General features: G+C 23.0%; 1 protein-coding gene across 2 annotated transcripts; it reads right to left on the reverse strand.

Annotated features, from left to right (window-relative positions):
- Positions 1-552: 552 nt before the first annotated feature.
- Positions 553-27,638, reverse strand: Bm11652 (Uncharacterized protein; the record flags this gene model as incomplete). 2 transcript variants are annotated; one of them, XM_043074785.1, is made up of 54 exons in its annotated part: positions 553-711; positions 1,259-1,457; positions 1,637-1,751; positions 2,221-2,334; positions 2,651-2,749; positions 2,888-3,004; positions 3,568-3,636; positions 3,757-3,954; positions 4,168-4,355; positions 4,662-4,777; positions 5,290-5,519; positions 6,039-6,182; positions 6,525-6,639; positions 6,926-7,162; positions 7,495-7,656; positions 7,959-8,166; positions 8,449-8,600; positions 8,837-8,973; positions 9,233-9,358; positions 9,830-9,976; positions 10,084-10,224; positions 10,496-10,630; positions 10,909-11,068; positions 11,598-11,710; positions 11,894-12,010; positions 12,618-12,776; positions 12,913-13,018; positions 13,223-13,380; positions 13,587-13,683; positions 14,004-14,076; positions 14,303-14,414; positions 14,534-14,665; positions 15,169-15,312; positions 15,481-15,585; positions 15,821-16,000; positions 16,511-16,634; positions 17,216-17,385; positions 17,653-17,767; positions 18,115-18,223; positions 18,931-19,094; positions 19,998-20,167; positions 20,452-20,533; positions 20,760-20,846; positions 21,135-21,315; positions 21,537-21,626; positions 21,753-21,920; positions 22,164-22,347; positions 22,782-22,873; positions 23,581-23,758; positions 23,958-24,081; positions 24,570-24,721; positions 25,550-25,673; positions 26,864-27,009; positions 27,494-27,638. In XM_043074785.1, 54 exons carry the CDS (start codon positions 27,636-27,638, stop codon positions 553-555), a joined length of 7,569 nt encoding a protein of 2,522 aa, XP_042930719.1. The 2 variants fall into 2 exon arrangements, with proteins under 2 accessions (XP_042930719.1, XP_042930720.1); XM_043074786.1 differs by having other exon boundaries at positions 11,894-12,049.
- Positions 27,639-27,732: the final 94 nt, after the last annotated feature.

Below are 27,732 nucleotides of genomic sequence, written 5' to 3' on the forward strand. Positions count from 1 at the left end.
TTTTCATACTTTCTTCAAAAAAAAAAATTTTTTTTCATTTAAATTACTCGTATAATATGAATCAGTCAAACAATTTAAATTATTGATTAAAAATAACATCAAACTGTCACAATTATATTTTAATTTAATTTATGGAATTGATTTCTAGCAATGATTTCCTTTTATTATTAACGTTTTATATATTATCATAAAAAAAAGAAAAAAAAAACAATCACCGATATATTAAAACATGCATCACAACATAATAAAGTGGGGAATGAAGCTCTTCACTTAAAAAAAAAAAATGCTAATTTTAATCGACAAATAATAGAGCTAATAAGCTCTTTTATAGAAAAAAAAAATAAACTTAAAAGTACTAGAAAATTTGAGCAATGAATCAATTAACGCTAATAACTGATGATTCAACATATTAATGCATGTTTCACTCAAAACAATACATAAATGACAGTTACAATGGAATTTAAATAAATTTTTGCTGAAAATAAGAATGTACTAATAGCTTAGTTAATAATTAATTCAGAAAATCTTTTTTTACAAGTGAACTATAGCTAATTAAAAATCATATTCCGATACAGCAATAAAAACAATTGAATTATTAATTAATTTGCCCGCTCTATAAGGTAACTTAGAGATACTTCGTATTGCAAGCTTATATGTTCCTGCTTTAAGTGAACTTTCAACATTTTGCAACGTTGCTCGACCATTTTTCGTCTAAATTTAAAAAAAAAGAAGTTTTTTTTTAAAATATTATACCAAAGTATTATATCAGAAGTTCCAAAAGTTTCAGCTCAAATTATGCCGATTTATATCAAAACTTTTAAAAGTTATATCAAATATCATGCCTAAAGTTAAGCATCAAAACTTTTCTATTTAAAAAAATTGCAGTAAAATGTTATGGATTAGTGTTGATTAATGATACCCTAGGTTAATTGCTTAATTATATCGAGCTAAATTGGCATAAATATCTCAAAGAAAATTGCTTTCACAATGTGAAGATTGCAAAAAAAAAAAGTAAGTTGATCGCATTAACTTATATCATCAATAAAGTTAACAAATTTTTCTAGCTAATTAATACTAGTATCCTTTTTAGCTTGAATTTTATTTTCTTTCTTTTTTTTTTTCACAAATATGCCAAAATACTATCACTGGTAGAAAAATTCGATGATAAACGAACAATTAGGCAATTAAAAAAATGGACTAATTAAAATTCAAAGTAAAAAATCTAATAATAACACTAGAAATAAAATTTTTAGCTTACTTTAAAAATAAATGGAATATGTTTGGTGGATTTTGAAACTGATTTCATAATGAAACGCGTTCGGTGAAGCACCCTTGAACGATGATCATAAGCTGTTAGACGTAGTAATGATGTAGCTATTGGCATGATTTTTGGTAGTGATAACATGTAAATTATTATAGGTAAGTTAGAACAATTTTGACAATTCGGTATACATTTCCTGAAAATGTACATTCCAGTTAAAACATTTTTTCACTCTAAACAAAAAGACTTGACTTAAAAAAAAAGAAAGAAAGAAATGAGACATTATGTCGTTTCTTTTCTTTTTCTATTTTTTTATTCGAAGTAATTAAATTTTTATAAATTTATAAATTAAATATGAAATGAAAATTTTCTCACTGATCTTTCAGATGATAATCAACTGGACATGGCGTTGTAAGGCATTCATAACTTCCTAATTGATTAAAACATAATTCATCAGTTAAGCATGGATTAGATAAGCATTCATTTATGTCTGTAAAGCATAACAAATATAATTTTGAAAGTAAACTAATTTTAATTTAAAAATTTGTTTTTTCGAATAATTTTTCTGAAAGCAAACTCTTTTCATCTAATTCTTTAAAATTAATTTTATTAAAAATTGAATACATTCTTATAAACTCGTTTAGATATAACAAAATTTTTAATTGTAAAGAAAATAATTATAGAAGAGAAGAATTATGGAAGAGCGAAAGAGAAAAAAAAGCAAGTAAGGAAGGGATAAAATTAATTTTTTTCTTTTCGATTTTTTAAACAAATCTAAAAAAGATTTCAAACAATATTAACAATAAATAGCTATGATAATTAACTAAAAAGTTTATAGTTTTAATTTTCTACTTTCACTTTTTGTTAATAAACAATTCGAATGAGACAATTATTTAACATTTAAGTAACAATATCGCTGCAAAAAAAGGAAAATTTAAATATTTAAAATATAAATTTACCGGTACAATTATTTTGCTCAATTGTATAACCTTCTGGACATAAACATTTATAACTGCCTTCAATATTTTCACATTCATAATTGCATGGCAAATTGAATATACATTCATTAATATCTTAAAATTACCAAAATATGAAAATGTTATTCAAAGTAAGCAAAAATCTTTTTGAAAAAATTTCTTCATACAGAAGAAAGGTTTATTTGACTAATTATTTGCGAAACAATTGAAATTTCAGTCGTAAACGATTTGAAAAGTAATGCAAATATCAAAAAAGTGGTATACTTTTATGATCAAAAATATAATCATTTATTTTTAATCTAAAAATCTTGCACATTTAATCAAATAAACTAAAATTCGAATTTGCATTATTATCAATTCGAGCTAATATATGACTGCAGCTTTACTTTTAAAATTAAATTAAAGTTAGTACCTTGACATGTTTCACCAATACGATAGTAACCTGGTGCACATGTTCTCCAATTTTCATCAAATCTAATTGATTTTACATTTGCCAAATTCTCTTTCGTTTCTACCACACAACAACAAAATCAATAAATGAAATGAAAAAAAAAACTAGAAAAAAAAAAAAAATAAAAATAGAAGGTAAGATAAATGCTAAGCAAAATAATTTAGTTAGCATATTAAGCAAAATGATTTATTAGCATACCTTCACAAATACCATCAATATCATTTGGAAAACTTGTTGGACAAATACAATTATATGAACCTAAATGATTCAAACATTTCAAATTACCACATAATAATTTATCACATTCGTCTACATCTGAAAATTTACTTTTTATATTTATTATTGCTATATGAAGTATTGGCACAGTTACTTAACTTCAAATAAAATACCACTATTTTGAAGCATGCAAAAATTCTTTGAATAAGATTTTTTATATAGAGCAAAATTTTGATTAATTTTAAATTTCAATTAATTCCAAATGTCACTTTAAAAAAAAATTAGAAATAGAAGAGATCGCTTTAAAAAATAGAAATACCAGTTCAAAAATAGAAATAACACTTAAAATAGATAAAACTACATTGTTTTTTGATATCCAAAGAAATTATATAATTTAATAGCAGTTTAATATTTTGATAAAAAAATGCATCAATTTACTATTTCTTGACTTAATCATCCCAATGTTTAAAAACCTCAAAGAAAAAAACTATAATTTAAATCTTGAAAATGTCCTTATTTAACACAAATTACGAATTATGTGCATTAAACTAAATTTAAAAAAAAAAAAAAAAAAACAAAGTTGTATGTTCCATTTAATTCTATCATTTTTCTATATTTATAGCAAAGTCAAAAATTTGTTTATTGATTATAAATTAATTTACCTTTGCAATGACCACTAGAATCTCGAATATATCCTTCGGCACATAGCGATGCTTCACATAAGAATGCACCTGCAACTTTTTCATTTATATATTTGATAATAGCCAATTACTTATGCTACCAATGCTATTTCATATTCATACATTGCTGAACATTAAATAAATTAGATTTCGAACAAAAAAAGCACATACCTGGTATATTCTTACATAAGACACCGCTTGTACAGTTATGCATACCAAGTGCACACTCATCAATATCCTTGCAATCACCTCGTGAATCTACTTTAAAACCTGGTTGACAATTACGCTCGCATATGTAATCACCAATAGCATTAATGCAATGTGATTGCTTATGGCATATTTCTTGGCTAGATTCACATTCATTAATATCTAAATTAATATTACAGTTTGTTAGTATAAATAACATAATTTTTTTTTAATATTGATATTAAAAAATATATATTTATTAGTGTAAAAAATTTATGAGTTACAAATAATTAAAAATGTCATAAATTACACTAATATAAAATTTTGTTCATACATCTCTCATATTCTTAAATAAAAAAATAATAATAATTATTGAAAACCACAAAACTAACTGACCAACACAAGTGCCATCCTTAATTTGATAACCAATTGGACAAATGCCATAAACTGATTTAATCTTAACAATAGCATTCAATTTAGCACCACCATCTATTGATTTCCAGAATATAAATTTAAAAATCACCGACCTAGCAAGGCCAATATCCATTCCTTTTGATGCATCATAAACAATGCTCTCATTCCAGCTTAGTTAATAATAATAAAAAAAAGGTTAAATTTAAAAATTAAAGCAAAAAAAAAGCAACAAAATTTAAGAATTGCAAAGTTCATTTTTTCTAATTTTTTCCACTTTTTTATTGTCATTTTGTATCTTTCTTCCATTCTTTTTTCTTCTACTCTATTTGAAATGACAAATTTTCGAAAGTTTAAACTTTTATATTTAAATTTAATTTTATAATATTCTAAAATTTCATTCTTTAGCTGGATGAAGAAGTAAAAAAAATATAATAAAATGATATTTGATAGCTTTAATTTAATGATTTCTAACGTACTAGAATGGTATATTTGCATAATTCGAAATATGTAAAATTGCAAATCCATTGCCACGTATTATGCCTGGCTCTTGTTCAATCATTTCCTCTTTAGCTTGATCTATCCAAGAGTAATTCTAAATTTAAAGTGAAATAAATAAAGCTAAAACTAGAATTAGCACAAAATTTTAGCATAGCATTAGATGTGAGTTTTTTGTTTTTATAAATAAATAGTAATTAATATTCCGTAAATGCAAGCAGAATAATTGTTGTAATATTTTAATCTTGTTTTAACTTATTTTACGAATTTTAATTTATAGTTGCCCCAAAATAGTTCCTCAGTATTTATAAAATGAATTGAAATATGCAAGGATTGTTAAAAATTCAAATACATTCCCTCACTTTTTTTCCATTTCTGAAATGTTTTTTTATTTACCCCTTATTTAATAATACTCGTAGAATTTATTTACTAATAATTGTTAAAAAAGAAAATAAAATAAGAAAAGATTGTTAAAAAATTTTCTCCATTGTTATTATTAAACTTATTTACTAATATTTATAAAATAAATTGAAACAAAAAAAACGTCAAAAATTCAAATACATTTTCTCTTTCTTTTTCCATTTCCATTATTTAAACTTACTTACCAACCTCATTATTAAAATGTGGTAATCGTCCACTGAAAATCATTTCAAATTGCGCATATTCATTATTAATGCCAAATCCTTTCTGATAAACACGAATCATTTCACCACTTTCAAATCGATAATCAATTACACGATGAAATTCAACATTTACAAGTGAATTTTCTTGATTTGGATTAAATGCTAGTTGTGGTGAAGCTATTACTATATAACCAAGTATTATTTTTGCTACAGCACCTAAAAAAATTAGAATTAAAATTATGTAAAACCATAATATTTTTATAAATAAATACAAAACTGTTCTATTTTAAATTCCATTCTATTTTTTTATAATATAAATCTTATTGTACATCATATGTTAATTATACACATTTTATATATTATACATATTTTATGACATATATTATAGGATGATGGATATTTTTAAACTATTTATTTATTTTATTCAAAATGAATTCTTTTTTTTGTTTCTTTTCTCTCCAAATATTGATTTTTAAATGAGTTATAATTGCATGACATTTAGTTACTTAATTGATTTAAACACAGAAATGTTATGTGGAAGAAATTTGATTTTCATAATTCTCACATTTGTTTAGGAAAGATTTATAATTTTATTAATTAAGATTATAACAATTAATTAAATCATATATTTTTTTTTGACAATTATATCAGTTTGTATTAGGTTTATACCTTGTATCAGTTTATAAATTGATTTTTTTTCTTTTATAATTTTTTGCTAATTAAATCACATTCAACCTTGTTCGCTGAATATACTGTTTGCCTTCACTGAAACCATATTACCTTCCATTTTAGGCTTTATATTAATAAGTACTGTTTCACGTTTAATTCTTCGACCATTCACAATTCCTTTAACTTTGTTAACCACGCCAGTTAAACCTGCTAAAGAAGACACTTTTAAATCCCAAATACTATAATTTAAAAAAAAAAAAAAAAAAATTGATGAATATAGCGATGTAATTTGAGGAATTTTAATTTTTAGTAAATTAATTTAAAACGAATATTGTAGCAAATATGTTATACTTTCAAAATAAAAATACTTTATAGCATAAAAAAAAATAATCTTTGCATTTATCTAGACAATAATGTATCACTGAAATAGCATAGGTAAATGAAAGTTAATTAGTTGGTATTCCATCTTCTCCCTCTCCTACTCTCTCCCCTCCCCCCCAAAATATATATATATATATATGAATTTATAGGTATTAGTTAATAATAACTAACTTTTTACAATCACTTGGACATCATCGTATGACTTTCCATATCGATTTGATGCAATACATTTGAATATTGCACGATCAGAAAGTAATAATTTTGTAATATAAAGAGAATTATTGGCCTAAAAAAATTTCACGTCAGGTTGACACAAAAATTTAAACATCTTTCGTAAGTTTCACTGAAATTTCACCTCGCATTTAGTCACTTTCGGTCATATTAAAAATTCGTTAATTTCATTGAAACTTTGCATTCAGTTACCTTTGGTAACATTAAAGATGTGTGACATATTAAAATATAACGTTTTTTTCTTCATAAAAGAAATTGTCTTATTGATATACTACCATTGATTTAATTTAAATATTTCTAAAGAATATTCAATAAAAAAAAAAAACAGGAAGAAAAGATACAAGCACTTGTGTTCTGCTACTATCCTTCAATTTTAGATCATTTTTTGTCCATTGAACAATTGCTGTTAACGGATTAGACATCAGTTGACAACTTAGCATCAGTGAATCATTTAAGTTTACAAAGACTTGTTTTGGTGACACCTGGACGTGTGGTGCGTCATCATGCACTTCCAGAAAATTTATTTCAGTTGTTTGTTTTTGATTTGTTACATAGCATTGATAACCAAGTAAATCTGTCTAAAAGAAATATTTATTAATTTGTCTTTTTAAAACATATAAATAATAAATTCCTCTTATAACATGAAAATTAGATATTAAAATTATAAAGCTATCTTGTCTATATGGTTATTTGAAAAAATTGGTGTAGAAGACTGGCATCTAACAACTTATTTTACTAAAATTAAAAATTTAATAAGGTTTTAATCAGCAAATTTAACAATTTTTATTAAACACTATATATGAAAAGAAATAAAATTTCTTACAGATCACTGCTTTTGCTTAAACTCATTCAAATTTTATTAGTGAATTTTTTAAATCAAACAATAAAAATGAAATTTCAAATGAATTACCAAATTAGTTTCGGTGACATCATAAACAACAAGTGAACCATTATGCAAAAAGTTTACTGTTTCGGCGGAATTGCTTAATAGTGTATTGAAAAATTTCCAAACTATATTTTTTTTTGAAACGGTATTATCGAATATACAATTTAATATTGCAATTGAACGTTTCTGAATATTAAATTTCATTCTAAATTTAGAAATAATTGTTCCAAAGATGACGAATTAATGAAATTAATTGCATAAAAATTGTCACATTTGAAATAAAAAGAAATGCATCATTTCAGATACGTGAATAATTCTTTGCATTATTGAATAAAAATATTTAAGTATCTTTATTTATGCTAAAAATTACACTATAAATTAATTCAAATTATTTATTGGAAAACAAAAAAGAAAAGTCATATATTGGAATAGCAAATTTTCATGAATAATTAATTTATTAACTAATTATACCAATGGATTTTGCTTACTTTTTCCGTAATTTGATCTGTAAATAAGGTAGCAGTACTGGTAACAGAACCAACGATATTTTTTGCCAAGCAAATATAATCGCCCAAATCATCATTACTTTCAATTTTTACTGGTAATATTGAATAACCATCTGTTGGTTGTAACATACCTGCTAGGTAAGTTCCATTACGAATCCAAATAATATGTGGCTTAGGTTGACCAATAGCACTAAAAATATTTCACAATCATAATTCTTTCATAATTTTTCTTTTCTTTTTTTTTTAAAAAAGATTATTCAATTATCAAAGTATATTTTTTTGATTAAGAAAATATTACCAGATACTAAACTTTATTAAAAATATTATCAAAACATATTTGTGATTCTAATTAGATGTTATAAAATGACGGAAGTTAATATTAATTTATTCAATTAATAGACTTTCTTTTTAGTTTAAACTTTTAATTTTTGATTTTAGCAATTTTGTCTCAAATTATTTAAGTAGAAATAACCTGCAATGAAGATGTGCAACAGTTCCTGGTAAAACTTTTTGTGTACGTGGTGATCGTATGAAACGGGGTACAGCTAATGGAGCACGACGTAATTCACGAGATTCAGGTAGGCAACGTATCAATATTCTATTTGTACCATTTTGTGGAAGATCCTTTAAATTACAGAAAGTTTGAAAAGAAGAAAAAATAATTTTAATCTAAAATATTGGTATAATGCAAAAGTAAGAATTAAATGTAAAATTTACACAGTGTTTATTGCTTAAATTCATAATTATTTAAATTAATTCTAATAATGATCTATATAAATTAAAAAGATTAATAATTTATAGAAGCCATAATAATTTATGTAATTTAATAAAAATTAATAATAATCAAGTGACATATGTACCTGTAGATCTTGCTTCCATGGTAATAAATTATTATTATTATCGGGAACATCACCACGTGCTGGCACATATGTTGTTTTAATTGGTTGTCCAAATTCATCACATTCTACCCAAATCACTTTGAAATCTTTCCTTAATTCTGAAAAATGGAATGAAAAATTTTTTAATTTCTGTCAATTAAAAAATAGAAGTTTTTACTGGATAGTTTTTTTTAACATTTTGCAAAATTTATTTCATATTTGTTATAAAATTATGCTTCATTATCTATTTGAGTATTTTTTAACAGAACTAGAAAAACATAATCAAAAATTTATTAGAGAAATAAAATTAATAATTTACAAATAGGAATAAAATAAATTATTAAAATTAAATTTCGAAGAAAAAAATTTTAAACAAACCATTAACAATAAGTCGTCTTGATCCAATTGCTTGACCAGCATTACTTTTTGCAATGCAGTGATAAAAGCCATCATCTTCCGGCGCACCATTTCTGATGTGTAAAGCTGTTCCATAGATTTGATATTCTGAAATTTAAAAAAAAAAAAAACTATTTTTTGGATTCCATATTTTAAACTATAAATATACAAAAAATTTTGTAAATATGCTAAAAAATCGTTAAATAAATGATACTTTAATTTGTAAATTAAATCTCAAATATCTTTCTTTATCCTCAAATTTTTCTACAAATATGGTGAAAACTTATTGGAAATATGTTAAAAATTTATTAAATAAATGACGCTTCAATTTTTGTAAGTTGATTCTCAATCTTTTTATTTAAATTTTTCTTATAAATATACTATAAATTTGTTGTAAATATGTTAAAATTTTATTAAATAAGTGATATTTTAATTTTTGTGGATAAAAAAAAAGTGAATGAATAGTTGATTGATTGAGTTTTTTTCATTACACACATTAAATATGTTAGAAAAAAAATCTAACTTTTAATATTAACTGGAGATTTGGAATATTTTTTCAAATATGATTAAAAATTTTACTCTTTTCATTCCCAACAATATCAATATTTGGCATTTTCATCCAAGATACAACAGGTTCTGGTACACCAGTTGTATTACATGTTAAAATTATAGTTTCATCAATATTTCCAGTTACATTTAATCGTTCTGGATGAATTTCCGGTGGTACTGAAATGCTAGATAAATGAAAACACCCGATTATTATTTGAAACAATTAGTAAAAATTCAAAAAGAGTAAATTAAAAAAAAAAACAAAAAAACAAAATGTTACAAACCTAAAACGATTAAATCAACATCTTTATAACTGGTACCAGCCCAATTCTCTGCTTTGCATGTATAAACACCACCATTTCGACTTGATACATTCGGAAAGAAAGCGGTTGATTTTAGCACATCCGTGTAATCATCTAATGCTACTATAATATTAATTCCAATAAGATATTTTCATGCTGAATGTTGATAATGATGATAAAATTGATAATGACAGCAACAATTGATAATAATTAATAATAACAATAAAATAATAATATATATAATTAATAATAAGTATATATAATAATTAACAATAAAATAAAGATACAATGATAATAGCAATAATAAGGAAAGTGATAAAAATAATAATAATTAATAGCAATAGTAGTAATAAGTAAAGATAAAAATGCATTGATAATAATCATAATAACAAACTTTGTGATAATGCTTTATCATCTTTTAACCATGTAATATGTGGTTTTGGTATACCAACTGCTTCACACCATAATTCAGCTTGTTGACCACTTTTTACAATAATTCTTCGTGGTTTTTCAGTTATTCGTGGTGGAACTAAAATTATATCATTCTATTTTATGCTATTTTGCAAAAAAAAAAAAAAAAATAATCATTTATTAAGAATTTTTAGCTTTTCATTTCATTTTTTCGTTATGATTTTATTTATGAGTAATAAAACTAAATCTATTTTATTGATCAAAATTAATTATCAATTTCCCAACGAATCAAGGTATTTTGCAAAATATTAATACCCTTTTTTAAAGTGATTATAAAAATGAATAATAGAAAAATTTATGATATTTAAAATTTGAGAAAAATTAAGAAAAACTAACCACCAATATAAAGTTGTAGTTTTTGTGTAGCATTACCAGCTGGATTAACAGCAACACAACTGTACATACCTTCATCATTTAGCTTAGCATGATGTATTTTGAGTTGTGTTTGATCTGGACTTAATTCAATATTTGATTTTAATATCAATGGTTTATCATCCTGAAAATTTTGATATCTTATCAAAAAAAATGGAAGAGCAGGAAAGATTCTGTTTTATTGTTATGGTTAAATGGTAGTAAGTAAGTAACTAGGTAGGTTTAATATCAATTGCTTATCACCCCAAAAATTTTGGTATCTTTTCAGAAAAAAGAGAAAAAAAGAAATAAGTGAGTAAATACTTCAACCAATCATTATTAAAATTTATAATAAAACATAACATCATTTTATAGGACTATCATATTAATTTATGTACAAGTTAATTAATCTTAATTAATTTATCAAACTTAACATTCTGTCATTATGATATCAATATTGTCTCTTCTTTTTTTCTCTTCTTATTTCTTAATAATACATTCGTTTTAAGTATTAGATCTTTTTTTTGGGAAAATTTTCACAAAATATTTAATAGAAATTAAGACAGATCCATCAAAAATTTTAATATTCATTTTAATTAGTACAATTTTAATTTCAATTTAATTATTTTAAATACGAATATCAGTGAAATTTAGTAATAATTCAATATAAATACCTTATACCAGTAAATTTTTGGAATTTCTCCTTCAATTTCACAAATTAACAATGCTGGATCACCTTCTGTAGCATTGATTGTCTTAATACCTTCTCTTATCACAACTGGTGGACCTAAATTGTAAATGATTATAGCATTATATAAAAATTCAATTAATTAGTTTAAATAAAACAAAAAGAAGAAAATATTGAAACTTTATTTCAACAATATTCTAAATTAATTACAAACTATTATTAAGTTAATAAATATTGTTTATTATAAATAATTTTTATTCTTTTTTAAAAAACAAAACTAACTTATCACTTTGATGACATATTCTTTACTGTCTGAGCCAGCATTATTTTTTGCTATACATTTAAAGGTTAGCAGTGCTTGTTTCGGTGCTTTCTCAACAAACAAAGTACCATCCTCCGCTGAACACATATTGAGATTATTGTTTGATTCTGTTTCCACTGATAGATATATTGCGAATTATTAATCAGCAAAAGAAGAAGGGAATGTCACGAAAGTGCTAAATACGTATGTTCATTACCGCATTCGATCTAAGATACAGTTATAAGGTTTAGTAATACTTATAGCTGAAAGTAGTAATAGCAATACTTATAGCTTATGTTTGAAAGTAGTAATAGTTATAGCAATATAGCTCATAGTTGAAAGTAATAATACTTATAGTTGAAAGTAGTAGTAGAAATAGTTAGGATAATACATATAACTGAAAGTAATAGTAGTCGAAAGTAATAATAATTACAGCTTATAGTTTAAAGTAGTGATACTTATAGGTTATAAGAAAGTAATACCTGTAGCTTATAGTTGAAAGTAGCAATAATAATACTCATAGGAATACTTATAGTATATAGTTGAAAGTAACAGTATTTATAGAACTTTAGTTAAGCTGATGTTATAATTAACTTCAAATTGAAAATTGATCCATTTAATGACTAGTAATAGTAAATTAAAAAGAAAGGAAATTAATTATTAAAATGTTAAAATTATTAATAATTATTATTCAATCACACTTACCAATGGAATAACCTTTCTTATCTTTGTCCAGTATTTCTCCATTTAATGACCATGTAACATCTGGTGCTGGAAAACCACGTACACCACATTTCAGGCTAAATGGACTACCAACAGGCATGAACGATTCGTTTGGTGATGTTGTAATGATACGTGGAATAACTATAAAAAGCTTTTTTTAAATAAAATTAATCAAATTTAAAATTAAAATTAGTCACAAAAAATTGAAAAAAATAACGATAGGATATTTAGAATTTGAAAAAAGAATGTTGGATATTTACAAAATATGATTGTTTACCGAATACTTCAAGTGTAAATGCTTGTTGGGCAATTCCAGCTTCATTTGTTGCTATACAAACGTACAAACCGGAATCTGAACTTCGACTATCTATTATCTTTAGTATCTAAATAAAATAAAATTTAATCAATCATTTTTATTCATTAATCATTTTTACATTTTTTTAAATAATTTTCCAAAAATTCTAAATAAAAAATTTGGAAATTCGAAAAGATATTTAAAAAAAAATAATACACTTTGGTCATTTTTTTATACCAAAAACATAAATGATTTAATAAAAAAAAAAAAAAAAAAAAAACTTGCAATTAACCTTATCTTCAATAATATATCTCATTTCAGTTTCAATTCGAATTCCATTTCGTTGCCATGCAACTTTCGGTGATGGTTCACCACTAACATTGCATAAAATTTGAGCTTCTTGGCCCTCAATAATTTGGTAATTACCACCGTTCAATATTTTTGGAGCTTCTAAACACAAAATTATATCAAATATATAAATAAGACAAAATTTTGAATTTTAAAAAAGAAAAAAATATATATGTAGAATAAAAAATTTGAATAATAGAAGAGAACTGCAATCATACTTCTAAATTTAGAAAAAGAGGCAGATAATCAATTTGAATTTAAAATTTTAAAGTTTGAATGTTACTTTAAAAAAAAAAAAAAAAACTTACGAACAATAGTAACTGTGTATAAAAGTTCATCTTTACCAGCAATATTTGATGCAATGCATTTATATGTTCCATGATCGTTTAATGTAACATCGTTTACCTTTTAAATGTTAATAAAATAAGTCCAAAGTAGAGAAATTTTTCTTACCCACTCTCTCTCTGCCTGTTTTCAAGAGAAAAAAATTAGAAAGGAATTTTTTTTTTTCCCGAAAGAAAATAAATAACTAAGGAAATAAACAAAGAAAGAAATCTTTTTATTCTTTGTTAAAAAAAAAAAAAAACAAAAATAATTTTCTATGATTTACGATGTTTTTTTTTTTCTTTGTGATAATTACAGCGTAAAAAAATGATAACATATATGAAGAAAAAATGAATTTCACAGAAAAATTTTCCCACTTCTAATTAATAAGTTGAAAAAACCTGAAGATAGCGACCATTTTCACCGATAATTACATTTGACATTGTTTCATGTATTATAGTATCATTCACATACCTATAAATATCATTTGCTTATTATCATATATTATTTATACCTGTAAATATCATTATATACCTATCATAGTACCATTTACATACTCTATTTTACATTTAGTATCTCAGAACAATAAAAAAAAAAAAAAAAAAAAGAATGAAAAATATATTAAAATGATAAATGCAGTAGTAACAATAAAAATAGTAAAAAAAAGAAAAATTAAAAATATGAGGCAAAAAAAACGGACCAACTTATTTCAGGTAATGGTTCACCGGTTGCATCACAAATTAATGTTAGTGTTTGAGTAATTGGTAATCGTAAATTCATCCCAATGTTATCACGATTAATTGTCGGTGGCACTATAAATAATTGTTATAATTTATTGAGAATTTTAATCAATTTAGAATAAAAGTTTCACAGATAAATTTAAAGTGATTTTTTTACATACCCAAACCATCTACTAATACCTAAAATATACCTAAAACATCGATGTGTGCAGTAGCATAGGATGCACCAACATCATTTACTGCTGTACATCTATACTGGCCGATATGTGATTGTTTTAAACGAGGAATGTCCAATCTTGTTCCTTTCAATGAAATTCGTACTCCTAAAATAGAAGTAATGTTGAGTTGAAATTAAGTTTAAATTAAGGACATTTTTAGATTACTATGTAATGTACACAATTACATGTTTATTTATTATTATCACCACTGTTATCAGATTATTATTAATTTTCGTACTAATTAATTTTTTTTATTCCAAAAATTGATTAAAACATATGTTTATGTTTCAGTCTCACGCATATTTTATTGTTCAATACTTCATATTTTGAACAATTAGTTATTATCATCGTTATTACTTATTATTATTATTAACTATTATTATCATCTTTACTATTGTCATTATCACCATTATCACTATTTATTACTGTTATTATTGTTGATTTATTTTATATTTTTTTCACTTCAAAATATATTTTATCTATTATACGCTAAAAATTTTGGAAAAAAATTTTTAATGTCTAACTTTTATTAATCTAATTACACAAATATTAATTTGTTTTTTCTTTTTTTTTTCTTCTTTTTTTTGTAAATAAAACTAAAAGTTAACCATCTGCTGAAGTGATTAATGGTTGATCATCCTTGCTCCACGATAACGATGGTTTTGGATTACCGGTTGCTTGACAATGTATTGTGATAGCACTATCGATCGGTTGAATATTATCTTTCGGATGTATGAATACAATTGGAAATGCTGAAAAATTTAATTTAAAATATTTGGAGTTAAAAAAGAAAAACAAAAAACATTTAAATTGATTGATAAGAAGAATATAGCTAATCAATCTTATGTATCACTGATATATAGATGATAATTTTTTGAAAGATAAAATTAAATGATAAGAAAAAAAGGTAAAAACCTTACTCCAAACATCCAAAGTTAATTCATAATCTATTTTACCAGCAGCATTTGATGCCTCACATAACCAAATACCCGAATGCTCATGCTTAGCATTTAAAATTTCCAGTCCTATAAATTAATTAAAAAAAAAACATCGTTAAAAACGCAGCAAATGAATAATAATTTAAGAAAATTATTTATAAGAAACACATATTTTTAAAAAAAAATTTTTACAATTTGTGTAAGTTAAATTTTTTTTAGAATTTTTATAACATATTTTTGGAGTTTATAACATGTTTTGTAACGTAGAATTTATTACATAGATTTATAAAATTCGTTTTTGAAATTAATTAAGTTAGCAAACCTTGTCCATTATCGATTAATCTCACGTCACTTTTATTATTAAAAGATATTAGGTAACCATCTTTGATCCACTGAATTGTCGGCAATGGATATCCGGAAACTATACACCAAAGAGTTATTGATTGTCCAGTAATGGCATGCAATTGTTGTTTACTGCGACCATAATCCAAATGGGGTGCTGCTACAATAAAACAAAATTCTAAAATTATATATTTGTAATTGAATTAAAAATCTAATGTATAAATATTACAGTAAAAGTTTTTTTTTGTTATCTCTTCTTGTTTGTCTAAATGAAGCAAAGCTGTCAAATTATGATAATATAAAATTTAGTATATGTTAATTAGGAAATTATTATAATACTAATATAATACTAATACTATAATATATCTGCTCATGAAATGAAGTAGTCATATTATGCTAAAAAATTTATTTTGCTCATTTTTCAGGCTAAGCAAATTCCTATTTGTAAATTTTCTAGAATGTTATAAGATTGCAAAGTTGGTGTTAATCTATTGGTTCTTTTCATTTTTTATTTTTCTTTGTAAATTAATACAATAAAGAATATATTATTATGATCAGCTAATTATCCTGTAATATATATATATTTATTTAAATTAGCATAATTTAAATTTGTACTTTCTAAATGTTTAACTTTCATTTTCCAATAATGGATTAAAAGAAAGATACGTACAAAATATTTCCACGTAAAAATTGAGTGATGATTCGCCCGCGCGATTTAGTGCAACGCATGAATAATTGCCAGCATCAGAAAGTGACGTATGAGCGATGTGTAAACGTTGTCCGTCTGATGTGATCTGATAATTTCAAAAATTGCAAAAAACGAAAAACAATAAATATTTTAATTCCAAAAAAAAAAAAAAAAAAAAAAAATATGAAATAGTAAAAATAAAAAATTTAACCAACAAACAATGGTAATATTAATGGAATAATCAGTACATTCCATTTTGAATAAAAAAACAAATTCTATAATTTTATATTTCAATACAATTCACATATCTTAATAATATTAATAATAATATTTTAACTATATATATATGAAATGAAAATAGCTCAAGGAAGATTTATAAAATCAATTTAAATAATTCCAAATTATATAAATTATCTTATTCTATAACAAATAATTTATTTTAAATCTTACTCTTTTTCAACAAATAAACTAAATCAAAATACAAATTTTTCTACATAGCTTAAAAATTAATTTAATATAATAAAATCAAATCACAAATCAAAAAAAAAAAAAAAACTTTTAACCTACTTTAAAAAACGATAAATTTAAAAGTTCTGACTTAAGCTAATATTTGGGAAACAAACTAAATTAAAATAAATTAAACTGAATTGAAATGAATAAATATTAAAAGAAAAAACTTTAACTAACTTTAATATTTGATACTGTAAATCGATCAATTGGACGACCATCTTTATACCATAATATTTCAGTTGGTGTTGTTGAATATTTATCATATTTTACTGGACAAACTAATGTAATGCTATCTTTTTCACGTTTTATATATTTTTGTGATTGTACTGTTTCAAGTTCTGGTGGTACTGTAAATTTGACAAAAAATTTAGTAGTAATAATTAACATAATATGTTAATTGTTAATTATTATTAAGCTTTTTATACTTTTATCTTTTTTTTGCCTTTCATAGAATTAAAAAAAGAATTTTTTTTTTTGTACGTTAATTAATTTCATATGTTAATTAATTAATATTTGCTCATTAATAGTCTATACTGCAATAACATTAGGTATTTATATATGATTCAGCCGATTAATCTAATAATTTAAAAAAAAAAGAAAAAAAAACGACTAACCTAACACTTCCAAATTAAAATTTTGTTCCACTTGGCCACCTTTATTTTCAACAACACAAATAATTTGTCCTTGATCACTTACTTTTACTTCTTTAATGCCAAATGTTTGATTATTCTATAAATTTTCATTTGCTATTTCTTTTCTTTTATAAGGACAAATTGTAATTAATGGTAAATATTTCAATTAAAAAAAAATTTTTTTTGAATTATTTAGTATAATTTCATTATTTACTTTTAAGACTAATCTATAAAATTTCATTTAGCACTTCTTTTTTTCTTCCATAAAAAGAAATTCTAATTACTGGTAAATCTTAATTAAAGAAAAAGTTTTCTTTTTGAATTGATTAGTAAAATTTTTGTTAACAAATATTGATAACTAAAAAAAAAAAAAAAAAATATATATATATATAATTAGAAAATTGACGATGCATATGGATGTTTAATGATTTCATACAATTAAACCTGTTCAATAACAAAACGATCATTATCAATTGATATTGGAATATTATCTTTGTACCATGTAATTGTTGGATGTGGAATTCCAGAAACTGGGCATTCTAAGTAAATTGATCTACAAAGTATTTCATTAAAAAAATATGTATCATTTTGAAAATAAATAAAATTATCTGCTAGTTAGTATTTCCAATAATTTATCTCATCTCTTAACTTTGATGAAATTTTTAATTTTTTAAATTAATCAATTTTGCTGATTAAAAAAAAAAAAAAAATAAAAAAATAGTTGCAATGTTTTTCATCTTTGATGTTAAAACTTGAAATAATACAGGCGAAGGAAAGACAATTAAAAAAATGTTTAATGTAAAATTGATAAAATAAATATAGCAAAAATGAAAAAAAATGAATTTCTTAAAAATAAAATTTGCACTAAGTGTAGTTAATACTAAATATTTCAAAAAAAAAAAGAGAAAAGATGTGGAAAAAGTGAATGAATAAATTTATATAACACTTATTAATAAAATTATTATTGTTTATTACTAAGCTGATAAAAAAATTATTATAATATTAGAATATTTATTACATTCATAAAGCGTAAACGCCTTTTTTTAATGTTTAAACAAATTATTCAAGAAAAAAAAAAAACTAAACATAAAAAATTAGGGGATAACTGTTACTATTTATAAAAATAATACAAGAATATAAAGTATAATTTAAAATTTTAGGTTCTAATTTCACACATCTATTTTGTTTATTAAAATATTTGAGATAATTGAAAAAAAAAAAAGTTAATCTTTTAGAAAAATCACTTGAAAAAAAACAAACTTTCCCACAATTGCTAATGGATTGCCAATGATATTTGATGTGTCGATACTTGGTGGTACTAACACTTTTAATATCAGGTCAATATCTGCTGAACCTGCTTCATTTTTTGTCTTGCATGTATATTTGCCACCATCGCTCATTTCTACATCATGTATTGTTATTTTCTAAAAAAATAATTTTTGATTAAAAAAAATGTTTTTAGAAAATTACATTTCAGTAATCTTGTTATAAATTCAAGAAAAAAAAGGTGTTTCAATTATGGATTAAAAAAAAAATTATTTCAGTAATTTCACAGTTTTTATTATGCAAATTATTTTTACCTTTCTTATTAACAAAAAGTTATTTTAATAATTTTATAATTTTTTGTCACTTCAATGATTTCCTAATTTTTATCACTTAAATTTTTTTCCCTTTTTTTTAAATGAATGAATCAGAAAATTTTATTTTATTTTATGGAATTATATTCATGAAAATTATTTTATTTTTTAAATCCAAAAACATGAAGAATTTTAACAACATTAAATTTTAGTTAATTTTATAAAAAGTAACTAAATCGTTTTTCTAATTTATTGCTTTTCTCATTCATAATTAATTTACTGAACAATGATATTAGTTTAATTAATATTAATATCTTACATAACCATTAAATTAAAATGTTGTCTTTGTTTCTTTTTTTTCTGATTATTTTTTACCTAGTATCAGCTGTAATGATTTAATTATATTGGAAAATGGATTAGAAATAAAAAAAAAAAACATAATTTCTATTTTTGCTATTCTAATATTTTAGATTAATTGAAAAGTTTTGTTTCTTCTAAAATTGATAGATGTCGACAAAGTAAAGAAAAACTAATACTTTAACTTCTAGCAAGCAACAATAAAAATACTGTAACTTTTCATTGATCATTTTTAATTCTAAATTATGAACAATTAACATTCTTTTAATTAGGATAAAAAAAATGGTATCACATAATTAGAATTAGACAAATATCAGATATAACATTCTAACTGCGCGTTATGTCATGGAAATGAGTAATAGTTTTTTTAGATTGAATAAATGAGTAATTAACCTGTCCATCCGATGAGATATGAATATTTTTACGAAGATATAAAGGTAAATCACCACGGAACCAATGAATTTCCGGTTTTGGTTCAGCTTCAACATTACATTCCATCGTTATCGTTTTACCAATTATTGCCTCATAAATAGTTTCACCACGATGATGAAATTTTGGGGGGCCTAATAAAAAAGTGTTAAATTTAATATTGTCTCTTTTTGTAAATAATTTATCATAAATTTTTAATTTAAATTTTAGTGATTAAAAAGAAAATATCAACGTTTCTTTTTACTTATTTTTTGATTTAATTATCAAAGGAAAAAGAAAATTGCTTTGAGCTTAATGCAATGAGAAATGAGAAAAGTAACAAAATCATAAAACCATATAAATAATTTAGCTTACTAATTAATTAATTTAAACATCAGATAATTAATTATGAAAAAAAATTTTTCAATTAAAAAATTACCAATAATTTCCAGTTCATAATTTGTATATAATATTCCAGCTTCATTGTCTGCTAAACATGTATAACGCCCTTTTTCATATTGCTAAAAAATATACATATGATCAGATTGAATTTCAATAAACTGTAAAATTTGAAATATTTAATAAAATTCCTTTTGTTTTTGTCATATAATTGATTTAATTTAATGACTAATAAACTATAAATTGGCTAATAATTTTATTGAAACTTTTTGATGTATTTTACTTCATCCACTTCGTTTTACAGCTATAAATTTGAAATATTCAAATTGCATTTTTACATTTTTATACCTCTGGTTGTTGAATTATCAAATCATTCTCGCTAAGAATTTTTCCGCGATTAATTGTGATTGGTTTTCCATCATATAGCCATTTAATCTAAAAATAAAAAGAAAGAAAACATTAAAAAAATGCGGAAATTTAAATTATATCCATAAATATAGCTAACATTGGTAGTTGAAGTTGTATTCATACTGATAAATATAACTAACATTGCAAATTGAAATTATATTTATAAAAATTTAAATTACGCACTGAAATTGTACTCATAAATATGACTAACATTGTAAATTGAAATTACATTTATAACAAAACTAGAATTATGAATCGAAATCATATTTCTAAACAATATTTAACACTGCAAATTTTAATTATGAAAAAAATAACCTTTGGTTTTGGATTACCCTGCACTGGACAATGCATAATAACCTGCGTACCCTGAACAACACGTAAATTTTGATCAATTTGCTCCTCGATATATGGCGCTATCAGAACAGTTACTATAAAATTAGCTTCTGCTTCTCCGGCCGAATTTTTTGCAACGCATGAATAGCTACCAGAATCTGACCTATAAAAAAAAAAAAAAAAAAAAAAACTTATATATTTTTTTAAAAAAAAGTCAAATATTTAATATAATATTTGAGAATAGTAATTTTTTTTCCCTTTTCATTTTTTCCTCTTTCTTACTCTTTCTTTCTCTCTCTCTGTCTACTTTTTTCTCATTTTTTTCTTCTTTCTAATTTAATTTTATTTCATAATTCGAAATTTGCGTTATGAAAAAATTTGAACCTGCGTGATTTAAGAATCATCATTGTTTCACCACGTGGACTTAATATAATATTTCTCATATCTTCAATCGGACGACCACCACGCATCCATCTGAAATATTTACTTTTAATCTTAAATTGATATATAATATAATATTTGTTTCTGAAATAGTTAAATTAAAATATTGAAGTATTACAATTACTTTATTAATTGCGTAAAAAAAGAAAAAAATGATACGTGATATTCGGTTCTGGATTTCCGTCAACTTTACATTCGAGACGTGCTTGTTCACCATTATGTACTCGTATTTCTGTTTTCAAATCACGAAAATGTGGCTTAATGAAAATATCAACAACAAAATCAGTTGATACTTTACCAGCTTCATTACGTGCTTCACACGTATACCTAAAAAATTTTCATTTGAATTCAATTTTTTCACCAAAAACTTCCTTTAATGATAATATTTTTTTTGAATATAATATAAAAAATTTATTACTTTCATGATTAAGTTTGTCTGAAATACCTCAAATAAAACTATCAATACTTATTTGTAAAACACTAATTAACAATTGCAAAAGCGAAAATAAAAACTTGACAATTTTACAAAATCATGCACTGAAATAATTATGTTACTCAATAACGTATTACCTGCCAGCATCTGAAGCTTTTGATGACGCAATTACAAAACGTGAGTCACGTGTATTCAAAAGTTGTCCATCACGTTTCCATACAATTATCGGTTTAGGATTTCCAGTTGCAATACATTCTAATATTAATGTAGCGTCTTCTTTTACCTGTACAACACGTTCACCTTCCAAGATCATTGGTGGCACTAGAAAAAGGAAAAATTAACTATAAAATTTTACAATAAAATTATCTAAAATAATAATATAATTTGATATTCCATTGATAAAATTACTTAATGTAATAATTTATACAAATTTTACAAATTATAAAATCTGTAATTTTTAAGAAAAAAAATGATAAATTTATTATTCCTTTTTCAAAAAAAAGTGTCATAAAATGAAAAAAAAAAGACTAAGAAATTGAATATTTTCATCAATTTTATTCGTTTTCTTTCTTTTTTTTTCATAAATTTTTGGATTAAACAATAATATTTTCATCAAACATTTCAATAAATGTTTATACACATATCTTTATAATAAAATTTAATGATAAATTTATTTCTCATATATCACATCAGTTTACATTATTTTTTTTTTAACTGCAGTAATTTTTTTTAAAAATTATTTCATTATTACTTACCAAGGACATCAAGTTCCGTTGTCATGCGATGTTCACCAGCTCGATTTCTTGCTACGCAGGTATATCGTCCTGCATCACTCATTTGCGCTTCACTAAAATTTTTTTTCAATACTTTTTTTTATTTTAACTTTAATTTATCACTGTTAATTTCAAATTAGTTAATAAAATGAACTATCAAACTCCCATTGTACTCAAATACTCTTCAATTAATTCTTCAATAAGAAATGTTAATTGTTCATTGTTAATTTTAAACTGGTCCATAAAATGTTTTAACAAACTTTTATATTATTCAAATATTCTCTAATTTCTTTTATCATTCAAATATTCCTTAATTAATTTATTTTATTACTCAAAAATTTCTTAATTAATTCATTAATAAAAAAGTAGTTAGTTTGTTTGTTTAGTTGCTTATTTGTTTGATTGTTTATTTTTTTATAAATTTAAATAATTAATTTAATGTAACTTTTAATTGCTTCCTTTATCATTTTTAATTGTTTTATTTTTTCATTTTAAATTCCGTTGTAGGAAAATAAAAAACAAACATTAATTTATCAAAACTTTTATTTTTTATTACCATTTTAAAAATAAACGTTTCCTTTCATTCATTTTTATGAATTTTTGAATTACATTTTTGAATTACATTTTTGAATTTATGAATTACATTTTTGTAATAAGCAGAAAAATTTTATTTATGATAATTTAATTAATTGATTAATTAGTACTTCATTTGATGGGCTTTTTGGCGCTATTATTTCATTCATTTCTTTAAATTATTAAATTTCGAAAAGAAAAAGAAAACCTGAGATGAAGATAATGCAAATTACTAGACGATTGAGCTATACTAGCATTAAATGATTGTCCATTTTTAAGCCATTCCACTTTTGGCATTGGTGTTCCACTTATTTCACATCGAATTGTTTGTCCTTGTCCTTCGATTACTTTTAGCTCATCAATAAATGTTAAAATTTTTGGTGGTGCTAGAAATTTTTATCAAATTATCGTAGTCAATAGTTTATCATACAAAAATAGCCCAAATTTAATAAAAACTGATCTAATTTTTTTGTTCCGCTTTTTTTTTAAAATTAATTAATCAATTTCAAAAAAATTTTTAAAAATAAAAATGGTTGTGTTTAATCTTTTTTTTCAAAAAATACTTCAATAATTGATAATTTTAACCTGTAACTTGTAAGAATGTATCAGCTTCAGCTTTACCAACTTTATTTGTTGCCAAGCATGAATATCGTCCTTCCTGATTGACTTGCAGTTCTTTTAATACCAATAAAGTACCATTATTTAAAATCTAAATTTAAACTACTTGCTAGAAATGCTAAAAAATAGTAAATAGATTAAAAGTATTACAGTTTGAAGTTAAGTATAAAATACAAATTTGATATGGCAAAGCAATCGTTAGAAATGCTAAAAAAATTAATGAATAGGTTAAAAAGTATTACAGTTTGAAAACAAGTATAAAACACAAAAGACAAAATAAACTTAATTTTTGTCCAAATTTAAAACATAAATTTACTATCAAATAAATAAGTGCTAAAAAAAATAATGCAAAATTTCAAGTTGTAATACACTTTTTAATCGATTTTATTCATTATTCATTATCAAATAAAATAGTTGCTCGACTTATTTGAAAAAAAAAAAAAGTCAATTATTTGTTTTCCAGTATAAAAATATTATAAGCGCGACATTTCATACGTCATATCATATAACAACTAATTTTAATCATCTTTTCAGTTGGAAATTTTTTTAACAATTTTTTTTATTTTTTAAAGCAATTACCTGAATTTTTTCAGATGGAAAAATTGTTCGTCCATTAAATGACCAAATATTTGTTGGCGTTGGTATGCCAGTTCTTTTACACTCAATATTTACTGTTTGATTCAAAATTGATTCAATCTTACGAAATGTTGATCCAATAATTTTTGGCGGTACTAAAAGTAATTTATAAATCAATGCATATGTCATAACGTTACGAATTTTTTCTTAAAAAATTTTCTTTTTACTTTTTAATTTTACCATTCTCAGGTATTATTCAGATTTTGCAAATATTTTTCTTTCTTTTCTTTTCTTTTTCCTTGAAGCCTAAAAAATTTCATTTGCAGTGGAAATATATACATACAAATTTCATTTTATTTTTAAAAAGTAAAATTGTATTCATTGCAATTTGATAACTTTGCAAAAGAAAGAGTGGAAAAATAAGAAAGCTTTTTAAATTTAATATGAATTGGATGTGAATTTACAATTTATGTGGGAAAATTTTATTGATTTCATTCATTTATAACATTAATAACTTTATAAAAAAGGCACTATTTATAAAAATAAATTTAAAAAAAAGGCAAAAAAAGAAAAAGTTGAACGATTTCAGCTTCTATTGAATTAGGAAAATGAAAAAAAAAAAAAAAAAACGAAAACTTTCTCATACACTATCAGTTGTACCAAAAAAGAAACAAAAAAAATTAATTTCAAATAAATAAATATATTATTATTCTTTTTTTTTTTTTTTAGGGGGGGGGGGAGGAAGAAAATCTTGTTATGGAAAATATCTTTACAATTACTCATATGAAGATTCAAAATTAATTCAATGCTTTTAAATTCTTCATTTCACTAATTTGCTTCAATAATTCTACATATCTAATGCATTATCAATGTGTGTGTTTTGCTAAATTTAATAGGTAATTTAATTCTTTTTCTTCCTTTTGAATAAAAGCTTTAGAATAATTGAAATTGTCAAACATTTCTGTTACTTAATTAAATTTTACCTAAAACGACGACATTTATAAATGCAATAGCTTCGCCTGCATCATTCCATGCTCGACAAACATATCGGCCTGCATCATATACTTGCCCGTGTAATATATGCAATTTTATGCCACTTGTTGATAGCTATAATTTGGTCCGTTCATTTTAAATTTTTACTTATAGTTATGAAAATTTTTCTAATTGAAAAAATTGAAAAAAGATCTAACATATTGTAAAATCAAGTAATAAATGAAAAATAAATGAATAGTATGAAAATTTAATGCATTTTGAATATTTTTTCAACAAACTGTCAAAGAATTTTTTGTCTTTTTAGAATAACTTTTAAAAATATTTTTTCTTTTTTTCAAAAATACTAATTTTATAATATGTTAGATTTTTTCAATTTTTTTAGTTTTTTCATTATTTGGATATGAAATTGAATGGAATAAGCAAAAATTAGAATATAAATGGATGGTGAAACTAAAATTCAATTTGAAAAATTGAGACGGGTTTTTTTTTTTTTTAATTTTAATACCAATAATTCGTTCTAGGGAATTTTGTTGATATTATCAAAAATTATTCGTTCCTGTCATCCTTCCATCCCCTCTCTCTTTGTCTTTTTTCCTTCTCTTCCTCAAAAAGAGAGAGAGGGGAAAAGATTGCTTTTTTTTTTTTTAAAAAAAAAGCAATAAATTTTATTGGTAATAAATCAGTCATAATGATATGTTATTTTTATGATCGAAGTTTTCTCACCAATTTCCATTAACTAACCAAAATTATACCCTTCTTATTTTGCTGTATTTTAAATAAAAAAAAAAAAAAAAAAAAACTTGTTCTTCCTTCTTTTTTATTTTTTGAAAAACTTTTTTATAAATTGCTTCGTACAGTTATAAAAATAAAGAATTTTATACTTTAACATATGTATTATTCATATAAAAATAATTTAATTCTTATAAACATAATTTTTTAAAATTTCATATAATCTTTGCTTTTTATATTGTATTATCAATTTATCAAAGAGAGAAAAGAAAAAATTTTCTTTTCTTTAGAATTTAAAATTTTTTAGATCTTTTTTTTAGAATAGTATTTTTTTAGAAATTAATACCTTTTTTAAATATTTTTTGCATTTCTATTTTATTATTATTTTTATCATTATTAATTGTAATATGAATAATAAAATAAATGATTATTTATTACTTTTAAGGAATAAGGAATTGATTTGATTTTCTAAGATTATTGTTTTTTGAATATGCAATGATCATTTAGAATTGTGCATTTTATGAAATTAATAAATTAATGTTGTTGAAATAAGATAATAATATATCAAAATTTACCTGTAAATTATTTGATGTAGTAATGGGAATACCATTTTTAGTCCATTGTATTTCTACTGATGGATCATTAATTGGACATGTCAACGTTACTGTTTCATTTTCAGCTAATTCAATGATTCGATGTTGATTATCCATTTGTGGTGGTTCTAAGTGTAAGTAATTAGTAGAATAAAAAAAAAAAAATGTAGGAACTAAAATATTATCAACTATTATCTATTTTATTTTCTTCTTTTTTTCATTATGTTCAAAGAAATAAAACAATCATTTTTATCATTTTGTTAGAATTTAGCATATTTTTGTGTTCATCGCAATAAAAAAATAAAAATAGAATAATGAAAGTTACTAATGTAAATGGCTAGTATGCAAAAAAAAAAAAGAGTTTTATGTCAAGAGAGAAATTAAATTGACTAATATGATTGCTTAATATTCTAAATTATCAATTATTATATAAAATATCTGCTAAATTAATTATAGAATTCAAATCTTTTGATATAAATAATATTATCTAATTAATTTTATAGATTATTTTAAATTAGCTAAAAAAGTTTTAGATATTGAGTTACGCCACCAAGGAAAAAAGAAATTTTAATTCAAATTTTCAACAATAACAGAATAAAAAAAGATACTAACTAAGAACAGCTACAATAAGATCCTTTTCGGCTCGACCTGGTTTATTTTCCGCCACGCATGAATATCGACCAGCATGATGATCGGTAGCTGATTCAATATGTAATTGTTGACGATCATTCATAAATAATACATCTGTTTCATTCATTTGTTGACCGTTCTAATTAAAAAAATACAATAAGTTAATTAGCATGATAATTGATAAGTTATTTAGAATAATTAGAATATAATAGATTAATTAG

This window comes from Brugia malayi (genome assembly GCF_000002995.4).
Source record: "Brugia malayi strain FR3 genome assembly, contig: Bm_v4_ChrX_scaffold_001, whole genome shotgun sequence".
NCBI lineage: Eukaryota > Metazoa > Nematoda > Chromadorea > Rhabditida > Onchocercidae > Brugia > Brugia malayi.